Source organism: Scleropages formosus, chromosome 13 (genome assembly GCF_900964775.1).
Source record: "Scleropages formosus chromosome 13, fSclFor1.1, whole genome shotgun sequence".
Taxonomy (NCBI): Eukaryota; Metazoa; Chordata; class Actinopteri; order Osteoglossiformes; family Osteoglossidae; genus Scleropages; species Scleropages formosus.
Window position 1 is genome coordinate 1,496,470 of NC_041818.1, and position 17,270 is coordinate 1,513,739.

Sequence of the window (17,270 nt, forward strand, 5' to 3'; positions counted from 1 at the left end):
TGATGTGAAGCACTGGGAGTAAATCTGTTTTCTTTCATAAGGTGAAAATTCAAATTAAACACGCTGTAATGAAACAAACTAGTTATGTTTCATGAACTGTCACTAACAAAAACTTTAAGAAGTAAAGTGGGAATAAACAAGTTTTCTTCATTAAATACTGAAACTTGCAACAAAAACAAGGGGGGGTGGCACAGTGGGTTGGACCGGGCCCTGCTCTCTGGTGGGTCTGGGGTTTGAGTCCTGCTTGGGGTGCCTTGCGACCGACTGGCGTCCCGTCCTGGGTGTGTCCCCTCCCCTTCTGGCCTTATGCCCTGAGTTGCCGGGTAGGCTCCGGCTCCCCGCGACCCCGTATGGGACAAGCGGTTCAAAAAATGTGTGTGTGTGTGTGTGTGTGTGTGTGTGTGTGTGTGTGTGTGTGCAACGAAAACAATGCCTTAGAATAAAAATGTTCATCATATGCAAAGAACATGATCATTGACAGTCCAGACTAAAACGTAAACATTACAACATAATGTTACTGTAATTATTTTTAAATCTATTATCACTAACTTCTTGTTCAGGGTGGTGATGGCCTGGAGCCTATCCCAGAAAACAGGGCATAAGACAGTGTACAGCCTGGTCATTCCATCATATGGCAGTCACAGGCACACACCAACCTTATGAACAATTAAATCACAATTTTACCTGAAACATGTGGGACAGTCCAGAGTACTTTCACTGTGAGATTTGCATGCACCTTGTTTTGTCACTTCACATGGAGGAATTCACCTGGTCTCCTAAGGCCCAGTCCCCATGGAGTGCACTCACCACAAATAACTTCACTTGCACCTCCAACCCGACCCCTGCATCATCTGGTCCGTTGACCATGCGAATTGTCACAAAGTGTCTCTTGACTGTGGGAGGAAATGCATGAGAACATGGAGGAATGCAAACTCCACACAGACTGAGCTGGATTCGAACCCTGTCTGAATTCAGAGTGCAGGAACTGAGAAATAATATATACAATTTGTAATGTTTTGTACATCTATAATATAATTCACACACACACACACACACACACACACACACACACACACACACATTTTCTGAACCGCTTGTCCCATTTGGGGTTGCAGGGAGCTAGAGCCTAACCTGGCAACACAGGGCGTAAGGCTGGAGAGGGAGGGGACACACCCAGGACGGGACGCCAGTCTGTCACAAGGCACCCCAAGTGGGACTCGAACCCCACACCCACCAGAGAGCAGGACCTGGTCCAACCCACTGCGCCACCGCGCCCCCCCGCTAATATAATTCACTGAAATGATTATTGCAATTACAGTAATTTTAGTCTTATTTTATCTTACCCAACACCTGAACTTATCTTCTTTTTAAAAATTTCTAACAAAAGAATATTGCACACTTAAAATTTTTTCGTCACAGTATAAAACATTACTTTAAACTTTGGCTTGGCATGTGAGGCTTGAGAGTTGAAATTCACAAGGTAAACCAGTCAAACAGCTGGCATCTTATTTATTTATGAACAATCATTTAAAGCATTAATTCCAAGTTTAAGCTCACATTTCATTTGTGTAATTATGGTTTAAAAGGGTCTACTCTGGTGCATAATGACAACAATACATTAACAGGTTTTTGTTCAGTTATTGCCCCAGAGCACTTAGTTAATCCTCCAACACAACATATCTGCTTACTGACAAAATCGCTCTAAAATCCTCCTGAATGTATTATTATTGGGTGAAAAGAAATACTGTGGAATGAAAAGTAGAGAATGACTTTCTTTGGTTAAGACCTGTATTGGGAACACTGTACAGAAGATAACTGGTCATATTTATTACCAAACAAGTTGGTATTTCGCTACTTTTAAGACATCAAACATCACTAAATAATTAGTGCACAAATTACCAGAATAGTTTTTCTAAGAAGATAAAACATAAAAAATGGACATAAGAATGTTCACTTAATCCTCATATACTGAGGTCCTGTACAAAAAAACAGAATAATAGCTCATAAAGTATATATCATTTTTAATACAGTAACATAATGATTGTTGTGCCAGTTACTAGATTATTTCAGTTTCATATGCAGTGGAACAAGTACTGATAACAGGACCAGTTGCTTTTGTGTTATTGCAGCCAGTGGCATGTTTTCAAAGGAACACTTTTAATGCTGTGCAGCTGCTGTGTGATGAAACACACACACACACACACACACACACACACACGCACACACACACACACACACGCACACACACACACACGCCACACACTGTGCAGACACCTGCTTCTGAAATTAACAATGTGTTGTTTCAAAATTGGAGAACTGAGCACTCACCAGTGAAGCACTTTAAAATGAGAGCTGTATAGTGTAAAACACAAGCTATCCAGGAATAACAGCTTTCCCAAAAGGATATAAATAAGACAATAAAATCTTCCAAAAGACAGTACTACGTTATGAGCACAGGGTTTCCTTCATAGAGAAAAGTTCGATACTTTAATTCATGTTGAAAACACAAAAATCTGGACCACTGTACCCCACTACTTGCTGTCATTACTGATAATCTATTAAATTAAAACACCAAAACAAGCTAGATATAAAAATAAATTATAAGTAAAATATGCTTTTGTCCTTGTCAGACATAAAAATAAAATTTGTTTTTGCATTTCAATTAATTTCCAAGTGATATTTTTAATCTAGTAATGTTTTTCTTTTTTTTTTTTTTTTTAACTAAGTAGGAATGGTAAATGTACTGTCTCTGGAATTCACCTAATGGGGTTATTTCACAAAACAAATTAACCCCATTATTTGAAGGATGCGTGCGCTTCTTTTACGTGACTCACAGGAAAGCACTCTAATCATTGTGAATGTGGCGTTCTATGTCAGTATTGAGAAACAGACAAAATACATAAAAGCTGAAATATTTTAAGGATAGATGATTATGCTTTCTAAATAAAGGAACTGCAGTAGAGATACATGTGCAACAGGAAACAGTTATTTGCTGAATAGCTGGGTAATACTCCACTAAGGAAAAAGCCTACCTTTGAACACATCAATGCTCACAATGAATGCTTTGCTAAGGCTCTATTTAATTATACAGCTTGTATTGTTTTATGAAGCCTGGTAGTACCATGTAACATGCACGTGTAAGAAACTGCTGATGGCGGGAGGTGTACAGGTATACAGCAAGATGACAGTTGTACATTAAATCACGGTCAGTCAAAGGTGATGGTATTTTAAGACACTTGTCACTACATATGGACAGAAAAAGCTTCCCTGCAACAAGGATGAGGGTGACCTTTCAACAAATTGATGCTTTTTTGTCCTTTCCTTTCTGAAACTCAAATGTCGAGAGCCCTACCGTTAAACACTTGTGGGATGCTTAGGGTTGCTGAAAGGCAGCTCATTTCCATCTTGGCTCTGTATCCTTATACAGCACACTGCATTGGGAGGCACAGATGCTCCATTCTGTGTAGGTGCTCTTTGTTTCAAGGGCAGTGTCTTTACATAAAAGTTGTGCTCCACCACCGACCCTCCCTCATAGTTCAGCCTCTCAGGTGGGCTTTTGTGAAGTGGAGTCATCAGGTCTCTTCAAGACAAAGCACTTGGTGGATTTCTCTGTACTGCTGGTATTACAGTGGAGTGAGTGGGAAGTACTGAGGGTACTCAGCCAGGTTCCCTTATTACTAATTACTAATTACTCATTCAAATGAAATCTTGACAGGCTGCTTGGGTTCTTGAGGGCACATGTTTGGCATTAGCTTCTAACTATCTTGCAGACGGGACACCGATTTGCACTTGCTGGAGTGCTCTAGGAAACACTTCCATAGACATCATTGAGGATATGGATAGATGAAGAATGATACCGTCCAGAATGATGCACATAAGGTAATATGAATGTTACAGGTTGTGTGGTGAAAACTTGCCTTGTAGGATGACCCATCAGACGAGGGTGCCTCACCTTCAGTACATCCTGGGTGTCATCCATGCAGTAGACGCGGATGCTGTATTCCAGTGTGGTGCAGTACGCAGGGGCAAAGAGAAGAAGCTTGAGGCGCTTGGCGGCAACCATGCTGAGGGACTCTCCAACAAGGGCAAAGCGGCCCAGCTGCTCAGTGAAGATGCGGCAAGTCTCCGCCTCTAGCTGACAGTAATAAGGGTCAGAGGGCAGCTCTTCTCCAACCTGCAGCACATCCTGTGGACATGGCACAGAAGCATCATTACGACAGTTGTCGTGGTTACATTTACTCACTTAGCTGATGCTTTTCTCCACAGGAACTTAAAATTCTTTAGCCATTTATACAGCTGGGTAATTTTACTAGAGCAACATAGAGTAAATACCTCACTCAAGGGTACTACATTCGGAGGTTGGGATCAGACCTGTGACCTTTAGATCGAAAGGCAGTAGCTCTATCGGCTATGCTACCAGCTCACCCTGGTTACACATCCATGCCAGTTCTGTCTATTGGAGACCTGCCCACCAGCTCAACGTACAAATCCCTGCTGTTACTGAGAATTGGTGTACAACAGTAATTTCTGCACAACATGTATGGAGCACTAGCTCCTCTCTTCTCTTGACTCAGCTGCCATTACCAGTTCCTGCAGCCCTGACACATAAAGCCTCACTGCCTCTGTAGCTACAGCTAATATTCTTCCTACTAATCGCCACTGTTTTATGTATCAACATTAGTAAACATAATCATAGTATACTGTTATATCTTATTCATTATTATAATATAGTAAGTTGTAATTATTATGATGCTGTATAAAATCTTTGAACTTGGCATTTTTGGTGCAAACATTTTATCTGGTGAGACAATGTCATCAGCATTGACCTCTGTCAGCAATAAAATGTCTGCACCGAAAATGCAGAGCTTGATCAGCTAAACAGGAAACTGAACCACTTGAGCTATAAATCTTTTTTTATCTCTATAATTACAGTATAGTAATTGTTATTACCATAATAATTCAAACTTATGCAAGTTCAAATTTAGCCAACAATTTAATGCTCCCTTTCAACCATTCAGAACGTAATCTGTATAGTATTTCTAATTATTACTTTGTTGCCTATAAAAATAATTGTCTACCTTGTACATTCACTCCTTAAGATGTGAGTAGTTTTGTGTTTTAAGGTTCCTGTTTGTTACAAGAACTCAAAATAACAGTGAACTTTAACTTTTTTTTTTTTTACATTTTTTGACTATAAATAATAGTTTCAGGAAGAGAACATGTCACTCTGCACCATACTATAAATCAGAAGAAATGCATTGTGGCTCTGCAAGCCAGGGAGGTAGGAGGGGGAGGAGGCACTGGACAGTAGCTGAACAATAGGCATGTCGAGCAGCCAGCATCATTGACCAGGGTATGCTATGCTGCTGGAATCAAGCATTTCGAAAAGGTTCTAAATGGGAACAATTTGTATTCAGCTTTTCAAAATGTTTTTCCACTGTAAAAAGTATACTGTGAATTAGCATGTGCAGATGCTAAACCTCAGGAAATAATGAATATGCAATAATTGTGCAGCTCTGCTTGGGTAATTTTTTGCTTTTCCTTCAATACTTCTATAAACCAAGCTGCAGCAGGGATGTTGGACGGGGGGGGGGGGGGATAAATAATAAATTGTTGGATCAACATTTTTCCAGCCCATACATCACCACATGTCTTTGTTATAATCATGTTGTTTATTGCAATGACTTTTTCGAAATCCATTTCATTAGGAAAACAATGTTATATTTTCTTGTCAGATGTACACTGCAACTATAATTTGGAGTTATTTAGCTACAAAGAGTCTGCATTTACTGCATTACGTAAATGTCAAAAGCAGACAGATAATTGATAATCTGCTGGTAAGTGTTGGTGACATCAAAGGACAGGTGGTTAAAGGGAAAATAAAAATGAGACCTTATTAACTGTGCTAACAAGTCACAGTATTTCATAAACAGGCTAGATATTACTTTACTACGTAGTGCTGTACTATGTGGGAAAAAATATGTACTGCACAGATAAGTGACCTACTGCAATCTCGGTCAACAAACTAAATGTTCCTCTTCAACAACAAAAACAAGCTTTTTCTTCATCATTCAAGTGCTTTATCTCTGCCATCTGTAGCTTCTGGTAAACCACTAACACAGCAGCCAAATCAATATCGATATACACTGACTAATGACAAAATCCAACAGGAATAAAACAAATTCAGTCCCTCAACAATACAAGGTTTATTATCCGTTTAGAATCTGAGTGAAAAAGTAACACTGAAATCGTTACAACATTAACCACTCGAGTGCACACCAAAGGTCACGCAGAATACATTCCCACGTGCATTGGTAAAATAGGTTGGTCAGTCTACATGAACTACATGTCCGACCTTAAAGAACACGGAGTTACAGTACGTTGCTGCTTCTCGGCCATTAGGTAGCTAGCTAGCAGAGTGTTCGCTTATTAGATACCAAATGTCCTTTTTAATCAGAATGTCGACGTCATTATTTAAGAGCTATGTTACACAGCACGTAACTAGAAGTAATTCACCCGCTGAATAAATGTATTGAAGCCAGTGTTTGCTACCTTTCTTAATATTTAGAGTATTTGAATTGACTGCCCCGTCCTGGGTGTGCCCCCTCCCCCTCCGGCCTTATGCCCTGTGTTACCGGGTAGGCTCCGGTTCCCCGTAACCCCATATGGGACAGGCGATTCTGAAAATGTGTGTGTGTGTGTGTGTGTGTGTGTGTGTGTGTGTGTGTGTGTGAATTGATTGTCTGTTTTGTTTATTAGTTATTTGGATAGTGTTTCTTTATGTCTGAATTTTCTTTTTATGGAACAGTCAGCACTGCAGCAGTTAAGGGTAACGACTTGTAACCTAAAGGTTGTCCATATTCTATCCTTGCCACTGTTGTATTTCCTTTGAGAAAGACATTTACCCTGAACTGCTCTAGTATAAATAATTATAAATACTCTGCTATTCAAAATGGTAGACAGTTGTAAACCATTTTGGAAAAAGGTGTGAGCCAAATGGAAAAGGAATGATACAACTTCATTTGGGGCAGTAGGTAGTGAAGTGGTTAAGGCTGTCAGCCTTGCAATAAAAGGACATGGGTTTGAATCCTACTCCTTTTGCAATACCCTTGAGAAAGGAACTTATCCAGAATGGGTCCCGTAGAATATAACCTGTTATACTGTATTAATGGATAAATGTGCTTTGGGCAAGTAATTTATTACAGTAAACCATTACAAGTTTGACCAGGCAAAGCGTTTCCATGCATCTCCTCTCTTTGTTTCTCTCCATAAGTTTCCTGTTGCTGTTAATGTCAAGGTCAACACCATGGATCTGCATTCCAATACCCACAAAACTGGATCACTATAACCCAGCGGTGTGCTCCTCTACTTCCGGCTCTTCAGTGATCCCACTCAATATGGGTCCCAAATAAAGAGCCGGTTCTTGGTTTTCACTCCACTGTGGTGGAATGAACATCCCATGCCCATGAGAACTGCTCAATCTTCATAAACATTCAGGAGGGGTCTCAATCCCAGTTCTCCTCCTGACCTTCTAATTGCTCCATAAACTTACATCACACCATTGCTGTTTATTTACTAGCAGTTCTACTGGCAAAAACGGTGGAATTTGACACATTTTGCTTCAAGGCTTGTATCTGTATGTAAAGGTCTAAGTCTCTGGGTGAAACATTCACTTGAGCAAAAAGTAGAAAAGTATGACACTAAATTAATAAATGTTTCAGGTGCGAATATACTTTTTGGCTTTGAATTAACATAATTATGGGTAAAACATTTGTCATTTCAAACAATCTACAGTAAGTCTGTGAAAGCAAAGGGCAGTGGAGTGTTGTGATGTGGGAAGCGATGTGTCACAGAAGCTGAAATACAAATCCAAAGCCAAATGAATTGTGTTACGGAGGTCTCTGCATAGATACTATTCACATTAACAAACTCTCACAATTTAAGATTGCTCCGATCTGGTCCACTAAGCCTCATAATAGAGGTATCACTGCATTGAATTAACTCATGTTTGAATGTCTGTACAGGTGTGTACAGTATGTCTGTGCGAGCTTGAAAGCCTGCATGTGAGGGAAATTCTGCTAAATTAAAACTGGAAGAATTACTGAGACCTGTAAATTCAGCAGATCCAGCAGTAAATGTGATGAGCTGGTCATTTCATTCTGTTATTAGAGAACTGCATACTTCACAACAATATGGTGTATTAAAGGTTTTTCTTTAGTAATTAAAATTTCTGGCAAGAGAATTACATGAAAATGTTAAGGTTTCCATGCATAAAACTGCTATAAACAGGGTGTAGCTGTAGATGTACACTGAGACTTGGAGGAAGTTCTGCATCAGTGTTGAGCAGGTCCTATTAGGTGAAGGCCAGCAGATCAGTGATCCTCTAAGCGTCTAAATGTTCCCTACTCAGCTCCGTGTCTCACATCACCTATGCTTGTTAAAAAAAAAAGAAAACATAATTTTATTAATTTTTGGTTTGTTTAGCTAAGGCCTGTGTCTAAGGTAGCTTTCATGGATCAGTTCACAGAAGGTGCAACATGGTCAAATGTCGACAAACTGGATTAGGCATATCATGTTGCTAATAACATAGAAACATCCAGCACAGGAACAAACTCTGACTTAATAATTTTGTTTAATTTGGTTGTAGAGCTCTGTTTTTTTCTCTTTTGGGAAAACAATAGATCTCCACTCTTCTTCTTTCTGTTCTATTTATAAAATATGTATTTTCCGGTAAAATAAATTACTTTGTCCTGAAGGCCATTTTCTATCTTCAGCAGGACAAACTTTGATTTGTCTGTGGCCTCTTCCCCTGTTCCCAACCTGTGGCCTACTGGCTATATCTGGGTCTGGGAAGATTAAATGCGGTCCTCTAACCCGAGTCTCAGACAGGCCAATTCATCGTGCAGACACCCTGCCGCTACCACACCAAGGGGCCTGAATAATTTATGCACGATATCTAACATGAAAGAGGATCCCAGTGCCTGTCCACCTCCAGCACGGCATGCTGAGCAAATCCTGGCCTGGGCACTAAGGCCTTCATACACCTCTACTGGACAAAGTCAGCGCTTTGTCCAAAATTAGAACCTATGATAACCCAAATAAAGAAAAAATGTGAAATAAAATTAGCCTATAACATTACCCTAGTTGTATAGAGCTATGCATAACACTAAAAATAACCTTGTTGCTATGCAACAGGTATGATTTCCACTTTTATTTTCTTCAAACAAATTATTATACTTGGATAATAGTATAATGCCAAAATCACTCCTCAATATTAATGCAGTTGTTACAAGTACTTTCATTATTTCTTATACAATAACACTTACTGTATACTGCTATTAAAGCTGCAAATGTTATAGTTAAGAGCTGGCAACTGATGGTTTAATTCCATTGTCATACCCTGAGATACACCCATTCGGGTTGCGAGAATTTGACTTTACACTCATAATTTGGGTATTGTGCACCTCCCTCCAGCTGAGCAGTGTAAGACCAGCATTACCATGTGCCCTTTTTCTCGCCTGTTTGGACAGTGCAAAACCAAGTCAGCTTGTGTGTCAGTTCATTTGCATTGCTTTTGTTAATTTCTTTTGTCTTTTTGATTTTTTTTTTTTGTATGAAAGGTTGAATTAATACATTGAATATCATATGTACTGTACATATATTAATGTTTGTGAATGTTTGTCAATAGTATACGGTACATAACAGTTATGAAAGGGCTGAATAAGCGCAGGCAGACTGATGTTCTGTATTATAGAGTAATAAATGAAGGGGAACTGCACTGCTTTGTTGTGTTATAATAACTAATGTTAACGAGTGAAGTAACTGTGTCCAATTTAATGGGATTTGGGAACACATTAAAGATTTGCTTTTGAAACTAATCGTAATTTCCACTCAGTTATGAAAATTTACCTTACGAAGGGTTTGGCAGTAATGCATCACAACTGTAAACCTCACTTTACGAAGGGTTTTCAGGAACAAATGACCTTTGTAAGGTGGTAGAATACTGCATTATGCTATACGTGTAATATGTGGACTGCAGAGTACCAGATACCCACCTCCCAAGTGCCCTCATATGACTGCTTCTTCAACCTCATGGTCCAGTTCTCAGGGCTGGCATCTGAGCAGTGGTCCATGCTGAGAATGACGGGTCGGGTCAACATGACGCCTGGTGGGCCACAGCTCACGACAGGACTCAGCAGCGTCTGGCAGCCAGCCAGGGGTAACCTGACACACAGGTTGACTACACTGTAGGACCACGGTTTCAAACATCAGCAGTTCTTAGGTACATGTGCCTTTCAGTGGTCTTTACTGACTGCTGCACCTGTCCTCTTCTCACATACCAGGCACCTAAAATTGAGGTACTGAAGCCTGTCCACACCCACTCCCTTCCAGGACTAGCAGTGACACCAGGAATGGGCTTGTTTGGAGAAAGGAAGCACCAGGTGTGGCCAATTCTTAAAAAAATGGAAACTTGAATAAACTTTAAGAGAGACTACAGATTCCAGTTGGCCTTGCTTTTAGTCTTTTTTCCTTTCTTCTGAAGTTGGAGAGGCTTGAGAGAACACTGCATATGCATAAAGGTTTGAACTTGTGCGAACTTGAGGGAATTGAAGTAAGTTAAAGGAGATTTAGGAGCTTTATGTTAAAAGGTTGATTTAATTTGTTTGTGTCCTGTTTTCTTAAGTTTTATATCAGTCTTGGTAGTTGTTTATCAAGGAAAAAGAAAAAGGAAAAATCCAAGTTTCACACACACACACACATCTTCAGAACCGCTTGTCCCATACGGGGTCGCGGGGAACCGGAGCCTACCCGGCAACACAGGGCGCAAGGCCGGAGGGGGAAGGGGACACACCCAGGACGGGACGCCAGTCCATCGCAAGGCACCCCAAGCGGGACTCGAACCCCAGACCCACCGGAGAGCAGGACTGCGGTCCAACCCACTGCGCCACCGCGCCCCCTCTCATCCAAGTTTCAATGTTTGGTTATTACTTTTACTTATTTAGCAGATGATTTTCTCCAAGTGACTTCCAATGAATTCTCTGTAGTGTTATCAGCCCACACACCTTATTCATTGTGGTGACTTACACTGCTAGATACATTACTTACAAGGGGTCACTCATCCATACATTAGTGGAACACACACACGCTCTCTCTGTCACTCACACACTATGGGTGAACCTGAACAGCATGTCTTTGGACTGTGGGAAGAAACCTAAGCAGACACAGGGAGAACATGCCAACTCCACAAAGACTGAGCGGGGATCGAACCCACGTCCTCTTGTACCACCCAGGTGCTGTGAGACAGCAGCGCTACTCACTGTAGCGCTGTGCCGCCCAATTACTATTACTGTTGAACAGTTATGGGGGGGGTGAAATTTGGCATATATTTACCCACCACCAATCCCTGTCTGGTCACTTCAGGAACTCGATGCTCTGGTGTGTTACAGTAGTTAAGAACATATAAACAATGAAGCATTAATAATGAAAAATGGGTGGTTTTTCAATTTTCTCAGTCATTACCATGAACACAAGGTTATTGTGTTCCGTTTTGGGCAGAATCAGATTGCGCTGATGCAACATGACGTACAGTACCTGTGATCATTTGTTTATACCACAATAACCATGCAGAAGGAAAGGGGAATGGACATACCGTACATCTTCCTTTCTCTGAACAGTTAGATAAATCTCATATATTTTTCCTCTGGGAATAGCTTCTGGTGGGATGAGGAGGCTGACTCCTAGAAAACAAACAAATGGAGGAAAAAACAACAGCATGAGGCCCTGCTTGCTCTCTTTTAGTTGTCATGGTTAGTACAGTGCTGTCTTTCACCTTGCTGCAAAGAGGGTCTGGTTGCTAACTACATCAGAACAAATGAGCTGAGAAGGTCAATGGTGCCCTGTATCAAGCACACTGCGGTATCCGCCACACTCGGCACATTCTCCAGCAATCAGTCTTCCCAACAGCATGTAAAGGTGCAGCTTAAAGGCATATTATTGCAGAGGCTTTATAATGACTTCATCTCCAAACTGGGTCGGTGACAGTGAAGCAGGAACATTCCAGCAAAGCTGTGAGGTTCTTTTGCCATTTTCCCCGAAAAGGATTTGCATCACAGGGCCGGGCAGAAACATATTTCATACCAGTTATTTTGCAGGTAGTTATGCTTTTTTGCAAGGTGTTTCTTCCAGAATGTGCAGGTTAAAGCACAGAGAATAGTGGCGAGTGGGGAAAAAGTGGCTGCAATTCGAAGAACTCAAAATATGAAATGGACTCTCTGTTGATTGAACTTTGAGGCCCTCGGCAAAACATAAAAGGCTGCTTGAAAGGTGCGGTATTCCACTTGTCCACATGGGCTACTCTAACAGGTAAACCACTCGATCAGTCTTTTCAGCCTTCATGGTAAAACTAAGTAGTGTGGATGTGCTGTACAGTTGTGTTGGTGTGTTTCACTTCACCTGTCTGGAAAAGTACTTCTAAATTTCTAGAAATGTATATACAGATTTCTGATGCAAGTCAGCATTTGGAACAGTGGAAAGTAATCTTTTCATTGCATTATATTTGATATTTAACTTCTTTCTTCTACTCCTTTGATAAAAGTGTAAATTAAAGATTTATTTTATAGTCTATCTTATAAGATTTACTTATCTATAGGGTAATGATGAGCTCTTTGGAAATTTCATGCAGGGTCATGTAATAATTTCATGAAGTAAACTTATGTGTGTGGGTGACAGTGTGTGTGGACTGGCCTGAGGGTGATGAAGGCTATGTGTGACATTTAAATAAATAATTAAAAGAACGACAATGATGCAAGACAGAGGACTGAAACACACAAGAGAACACAAGTGAGATGGTGTTCTGAGTTCCAGAATACAAATGAGAATAGGGAACATGATTCCTGCAATAAAGTGCATCTCTCATAGAGATGACTGGTGCAGTTTTGAGAGTGTCTCTTTATTCTGCTGAATCAAATGTTGCAGATCAGATAAATGAACATCTGGACTCATCATTATGGTATTAATAACTGTTGACAAAATATGTAGAAAACTGGATTTTAGGAGGCAAAATAATGAGGGTGACTGAATATGCATTATGTACAGTGGAAAAATTTGTTGAACAATGCAGCTGCTTTTACACACTTTATAATCTAATATGAGTTTGGGAGGAAATGGCAGCAGTTATAGCCAATAGAAATACTGGCTTTCACAGGAGTAATACATCACAGACAGGCAGAAGTAACAAGAGAACAATCATTGCAAAACTGCTTCTCAAAATCACAATATCGTAGTGAGAGGTCAACATTTCGCTATAGCCTAATGTTACCTCATTTTACTGTTCACTTCCGAGGATAGCTATGAAAGGTTAGGTCTGTCAGTAGCTTAATGTAAGAATACACTACAGCCTTATTCATTAGTTATCAAAGGATTCAGAAACTCCCTTACATTTACGTAAAACTCATAGTTATAGACCACCCCCGTAAAGCCTACTATATTAAAAATTAGAGTTATGATTATGATTCATAATAACAGACTGGCACTACTTTGCGACATGCATCAAAACATTGTGCGTCTACAGCAGTTTATCAGCTTCTGGAGTTGTGAGCCCGAGGTAAGACAAAGACTTCCTTCTTTTCAGTTGGACAGTCACACCCACGACCTCGCCCCGAATGTCCACACCTGCCCGAAATCAGAGCAGCGGATATAAAGAAGCCATAGTTGCACACCCTCGTTGCAGAATCTCATTTGAAAAATTCGTCTCTCGAGTGCTCTCAAGTGAACGCACAAAAACCTAACCGTCCTTCCAAGTCCCTCATTCTCCTTAATCCTTTGTTCCCACTCCTGACATCCACGGCTCCTATCACTTGTATCGCCTCCTCAACTACGACATCAGATTCTCCCCAAGACCTACGTTTGTGCATCAATCGACCTACGCCCGTTGGCCTGTTACATTGGATTATTATTATTATTATTACTGTATTGTTATATTAAAGGGGGTACGGTGGTGCAGTGGGTTGGACTGGGTCCTGCCCTCCGGTGGGTCTGGGGTTCGAGTCCCGCTTGGGGTGCCTTGCGGCGGGCTGGCGTCCCGTCCTGGGTGTGTCCCCTCCCCCTCCGGCCCTACACCCTGTGTCGCCGGGTAGGCTCCGTGACCTCGTATGAGACAAGCGGTTCTGAAAATGTGTGTGTGTGTGTGTGTGTGTGTGTGTGTGTGTGTGTGTGTGTGTGTGTGTGTGTGTGTTATATTAAAGATGTTTTAGTGTTTCTTTAATCTTTTTCATGCATAGATAGGTACACTATATACTATACACTAAGACAAACATTTGACTAAGTGACGCTAGATACTAACCGAACCTAACTGTTCTGTCTTACGTACAAATCTGATTTATAGACAGACTTAGGAATGGAACTCGTTTGTAATCCAGGGACTGTCTGTATTGTAAATGTATATGACTCTGTATGAATCAATGTCATATTTTTCCATAGTGTATCTTTCAATGTCCTGGAACAACTGACCATTTGATATACTGCAGTGAGTTGTTAATTCTGCTATGAAACAACCAAGCATGTCTTGCATGTGAGGGGTACATCTACTGAACAAGCAATCCGTCTGTTTTTATAGGGCAAAATAATTTCCACTGCTTAGAACTGCAAATGAATACTGAAAAACCACTCCTTTTGCCAGGTAGAATATCTGATGTGGCAACAAGAAAATCTGTACTGTCATCATCAGATATTTGAATAAACTCTAAAGGGCTCCTCAGAGTGACTTGTGTTACAGTTGTGTGCTGTGTGGGGACTGTCTTACTCAACTGACAGCCAGAACAGTAACACCGTTGGAAGCAACTTCTTTGATGCGTGCTTTGTCAGTATAAAGCTCTGCCAGACATTAAAAAACACAATTTTGCTGATGTAAACAAAGTAAATTATGGAAGAACGTGAATACGTTTCTGGAGTGTCTTCAGCTTGAGGTTTTGCTTGCAAGACAGAGAAACATAAAGCGTTCTCTTTCTTTTGTGAATTACATTTTGGACAAGTGAAGAAATAAATTAAAGCCTCCAGGAGGATATTGCTACTGGATCACTTTGCGTTTTCTAATGCAACAGTAAATGTTTTCCCTCTTTAGTCCAAATAATGGCAGTATTGAGATTTTTAACACTATTAGTATACAGAAAAACAAAATTATGGACCACAGTAGAATCTCGGTGATCCAGTGTTTATTGTGGCAGTATGTATGAATGTCAGAAAGGTATAAGAAAAACAACTTGTGCTTTCATTATCTTGTGTCTGTCTGTACAGACAAACAGTTCTTTGTCTGTTGTTCCAAGCATTTTTATTCGACTCAGAGTTACATGTCATTTGGGAGAAAAACATCTGCCGGATCAATAAATGTACGTGAAGTGACTCATTAATAATCATTCTATTTCCCCACTTTTTATCCCCGTTTGAGAATGCTACAAACACTTGTTTGTTTTGTTTCGTACAATATTTACACCTAATAACATATTGATTCTTGTTTTTTCAGCATTTCAGACAGTCTTTAATGGAAAATTCTCCTCAACCTACTTTTACTGGAATGGAACACCTGCCCTTAATATGATGAAACGAAACATTTAGGCAGCCAAGGTTGAACCTTTAGCCCATGGAGATTTTGATCTAAAATGCAAATGCCTTTTCAGGTAACATTTTTCTAGATCAATGGATTGGCCATCCAGCGCTTTCAATGAAATTTTAATCAAAAGACAAGACTGTATAGTTTCACTGAGAGTCTTAGGTGCCACATGTTTACACTGCGAATTATGAGCAATTTATTGTAATAAGAAGAGAGATAGTATAGATGTCTATATTTTTCAAAGTGATGCAATATGTTACATCTTTGCCATAGAAAGATGTGGCCATTATTACTATACCAATTATTACACACACACACATTTTCAGAACCGCTTGTCCCTCACGGGGTCATGGGAAACCGGAGCCTACCCGGCAACACAGGGCGTGAGGCTGGAGGGGGAGGGGACACACCCAGGACGGGACGCCAGTCCGTCGCAAGGCACCCCAAGCGGGACTCGAACCCCAGACCCACCGGAGAGCAGGACTGCGGTCCAACCCACTGCGCCACCGCACCCCCCTATACCAATTATTATTACAATAAAAATAGTCAGTATATATTTATACTGAAACTGCAACTGAAAATGCTAAGATATTTACCCATTTATGCAGCTGCGTAATTGTACTGCAGGAATTTAGGAACATTATCTCGCACGGGGTGATACAGCCGGGACTGAAACCTGCAACTATTGGGTCCAAAGGCAACAACTATAGCCACTACAGTACCAACTGCCTCAAACACTGAAAAAGTACAGACACACACACACACACACACACACACACACACACACACACACACACAATGGCTACAACTGCTTGTCCTGAGCGGGATCGCGGCAAACCAGAGCCTAACCCGGCAACATAGGGCGCAAGGCTGGAGGGGGAGGGGACACACTCCGGGCGGGACACCAGTCCGCTGCAAGGCACCCCAAGCATGACTCGAATCCCAGACCCACCACAGAACAGTCTCATTGAAAAAGTATTCAGTTTCACATGCAGTGTTCTGTTTGCTGGCATTTTTGAGTGAAAACGTAGAGCTATAGAACTTTGTGAGTGTGTGGTCAGGGCTCACCTGTGTTGGGTATGGTTAGCCGCCCCCCAAGGAAGTTGAAGGTGCCATAGGAGGTGTTGGCTGTGTCACGTGGCAGAGTTTTGAAATAACTCTGAGCGGAGAGTCGATTCATGAATTCGGCTGGGTCCGAAGGAAGCTTTCCATTATGGAGTGTGTGGGACCCATTGGGCAGGGGGTCCAGAAGGGGCCCGTTGGTGACAGAGAACTTGCCGGTGATCTCGTGCCGAGAGCGGAGGCTACCCTGGTAGCTGCTTGTAGTAGTGGTGAGGTCGGGCTGGATGGTAAGCAAATGGGAGTTCTCTATTAGAACAGAAACAGACAAAGGCCAGTGAAAATCTCCCAGTGCTGCAGAGGTTAACATGCCCCACACAGCTATTTCTGCAAACATGTCCCTGCATGCATTAACACCGCCCCCCCCCCCCCCCCCACACACACACACACACACACACAATAAGTCCTTCTTTAACTGATCAATTTCCTCTCTCTTTCGCATTCAGGCTTGAAAATCAATCCCAAAAAGCATTTATGGGAAGCTTAGCAGTCACGGTACAAAAAGCTTTTCTGACACTGCTAAACAGAGAATAGTAAACCTGAAATC

At 41.1% G+C, this 17,270-nt stretch overlaps 1 protein-coding gene across 1 annotated transcript in view; it reads right to left on the reverse strand.

Annotated features, from left to right (window-relative positions):
• Positions 1-17,270, reverse strand: part of unc5a (unc-5 netrin receptor A) — a 217,989-nt gene that overhangs the window by 26,125 nt on the left and 174,594 nt on the right. Inside the window, exons 9-12 of the mRNA XM_018746522.2 lie at positions 16,673-16,972; positions 11,651-11,738; positions 10,056-10,224; positions 3,953-4,186 (exon numbers count right to left, since the gene is read on the reverse strand). Of these exons, the coding sequence (XP_018602038.2) occupies positions 3,953-4,186; positions 10,056-10,224; positions 11,651-11,738; positions 16,673-16,972 (791 nt within the window). The remainder of the gene's footprint in view (positions 1-3,952; positions 4,187-10,055; positions 10,225-11,650; positions 11,739-16,672; positions 16,973-17,270) is intronic.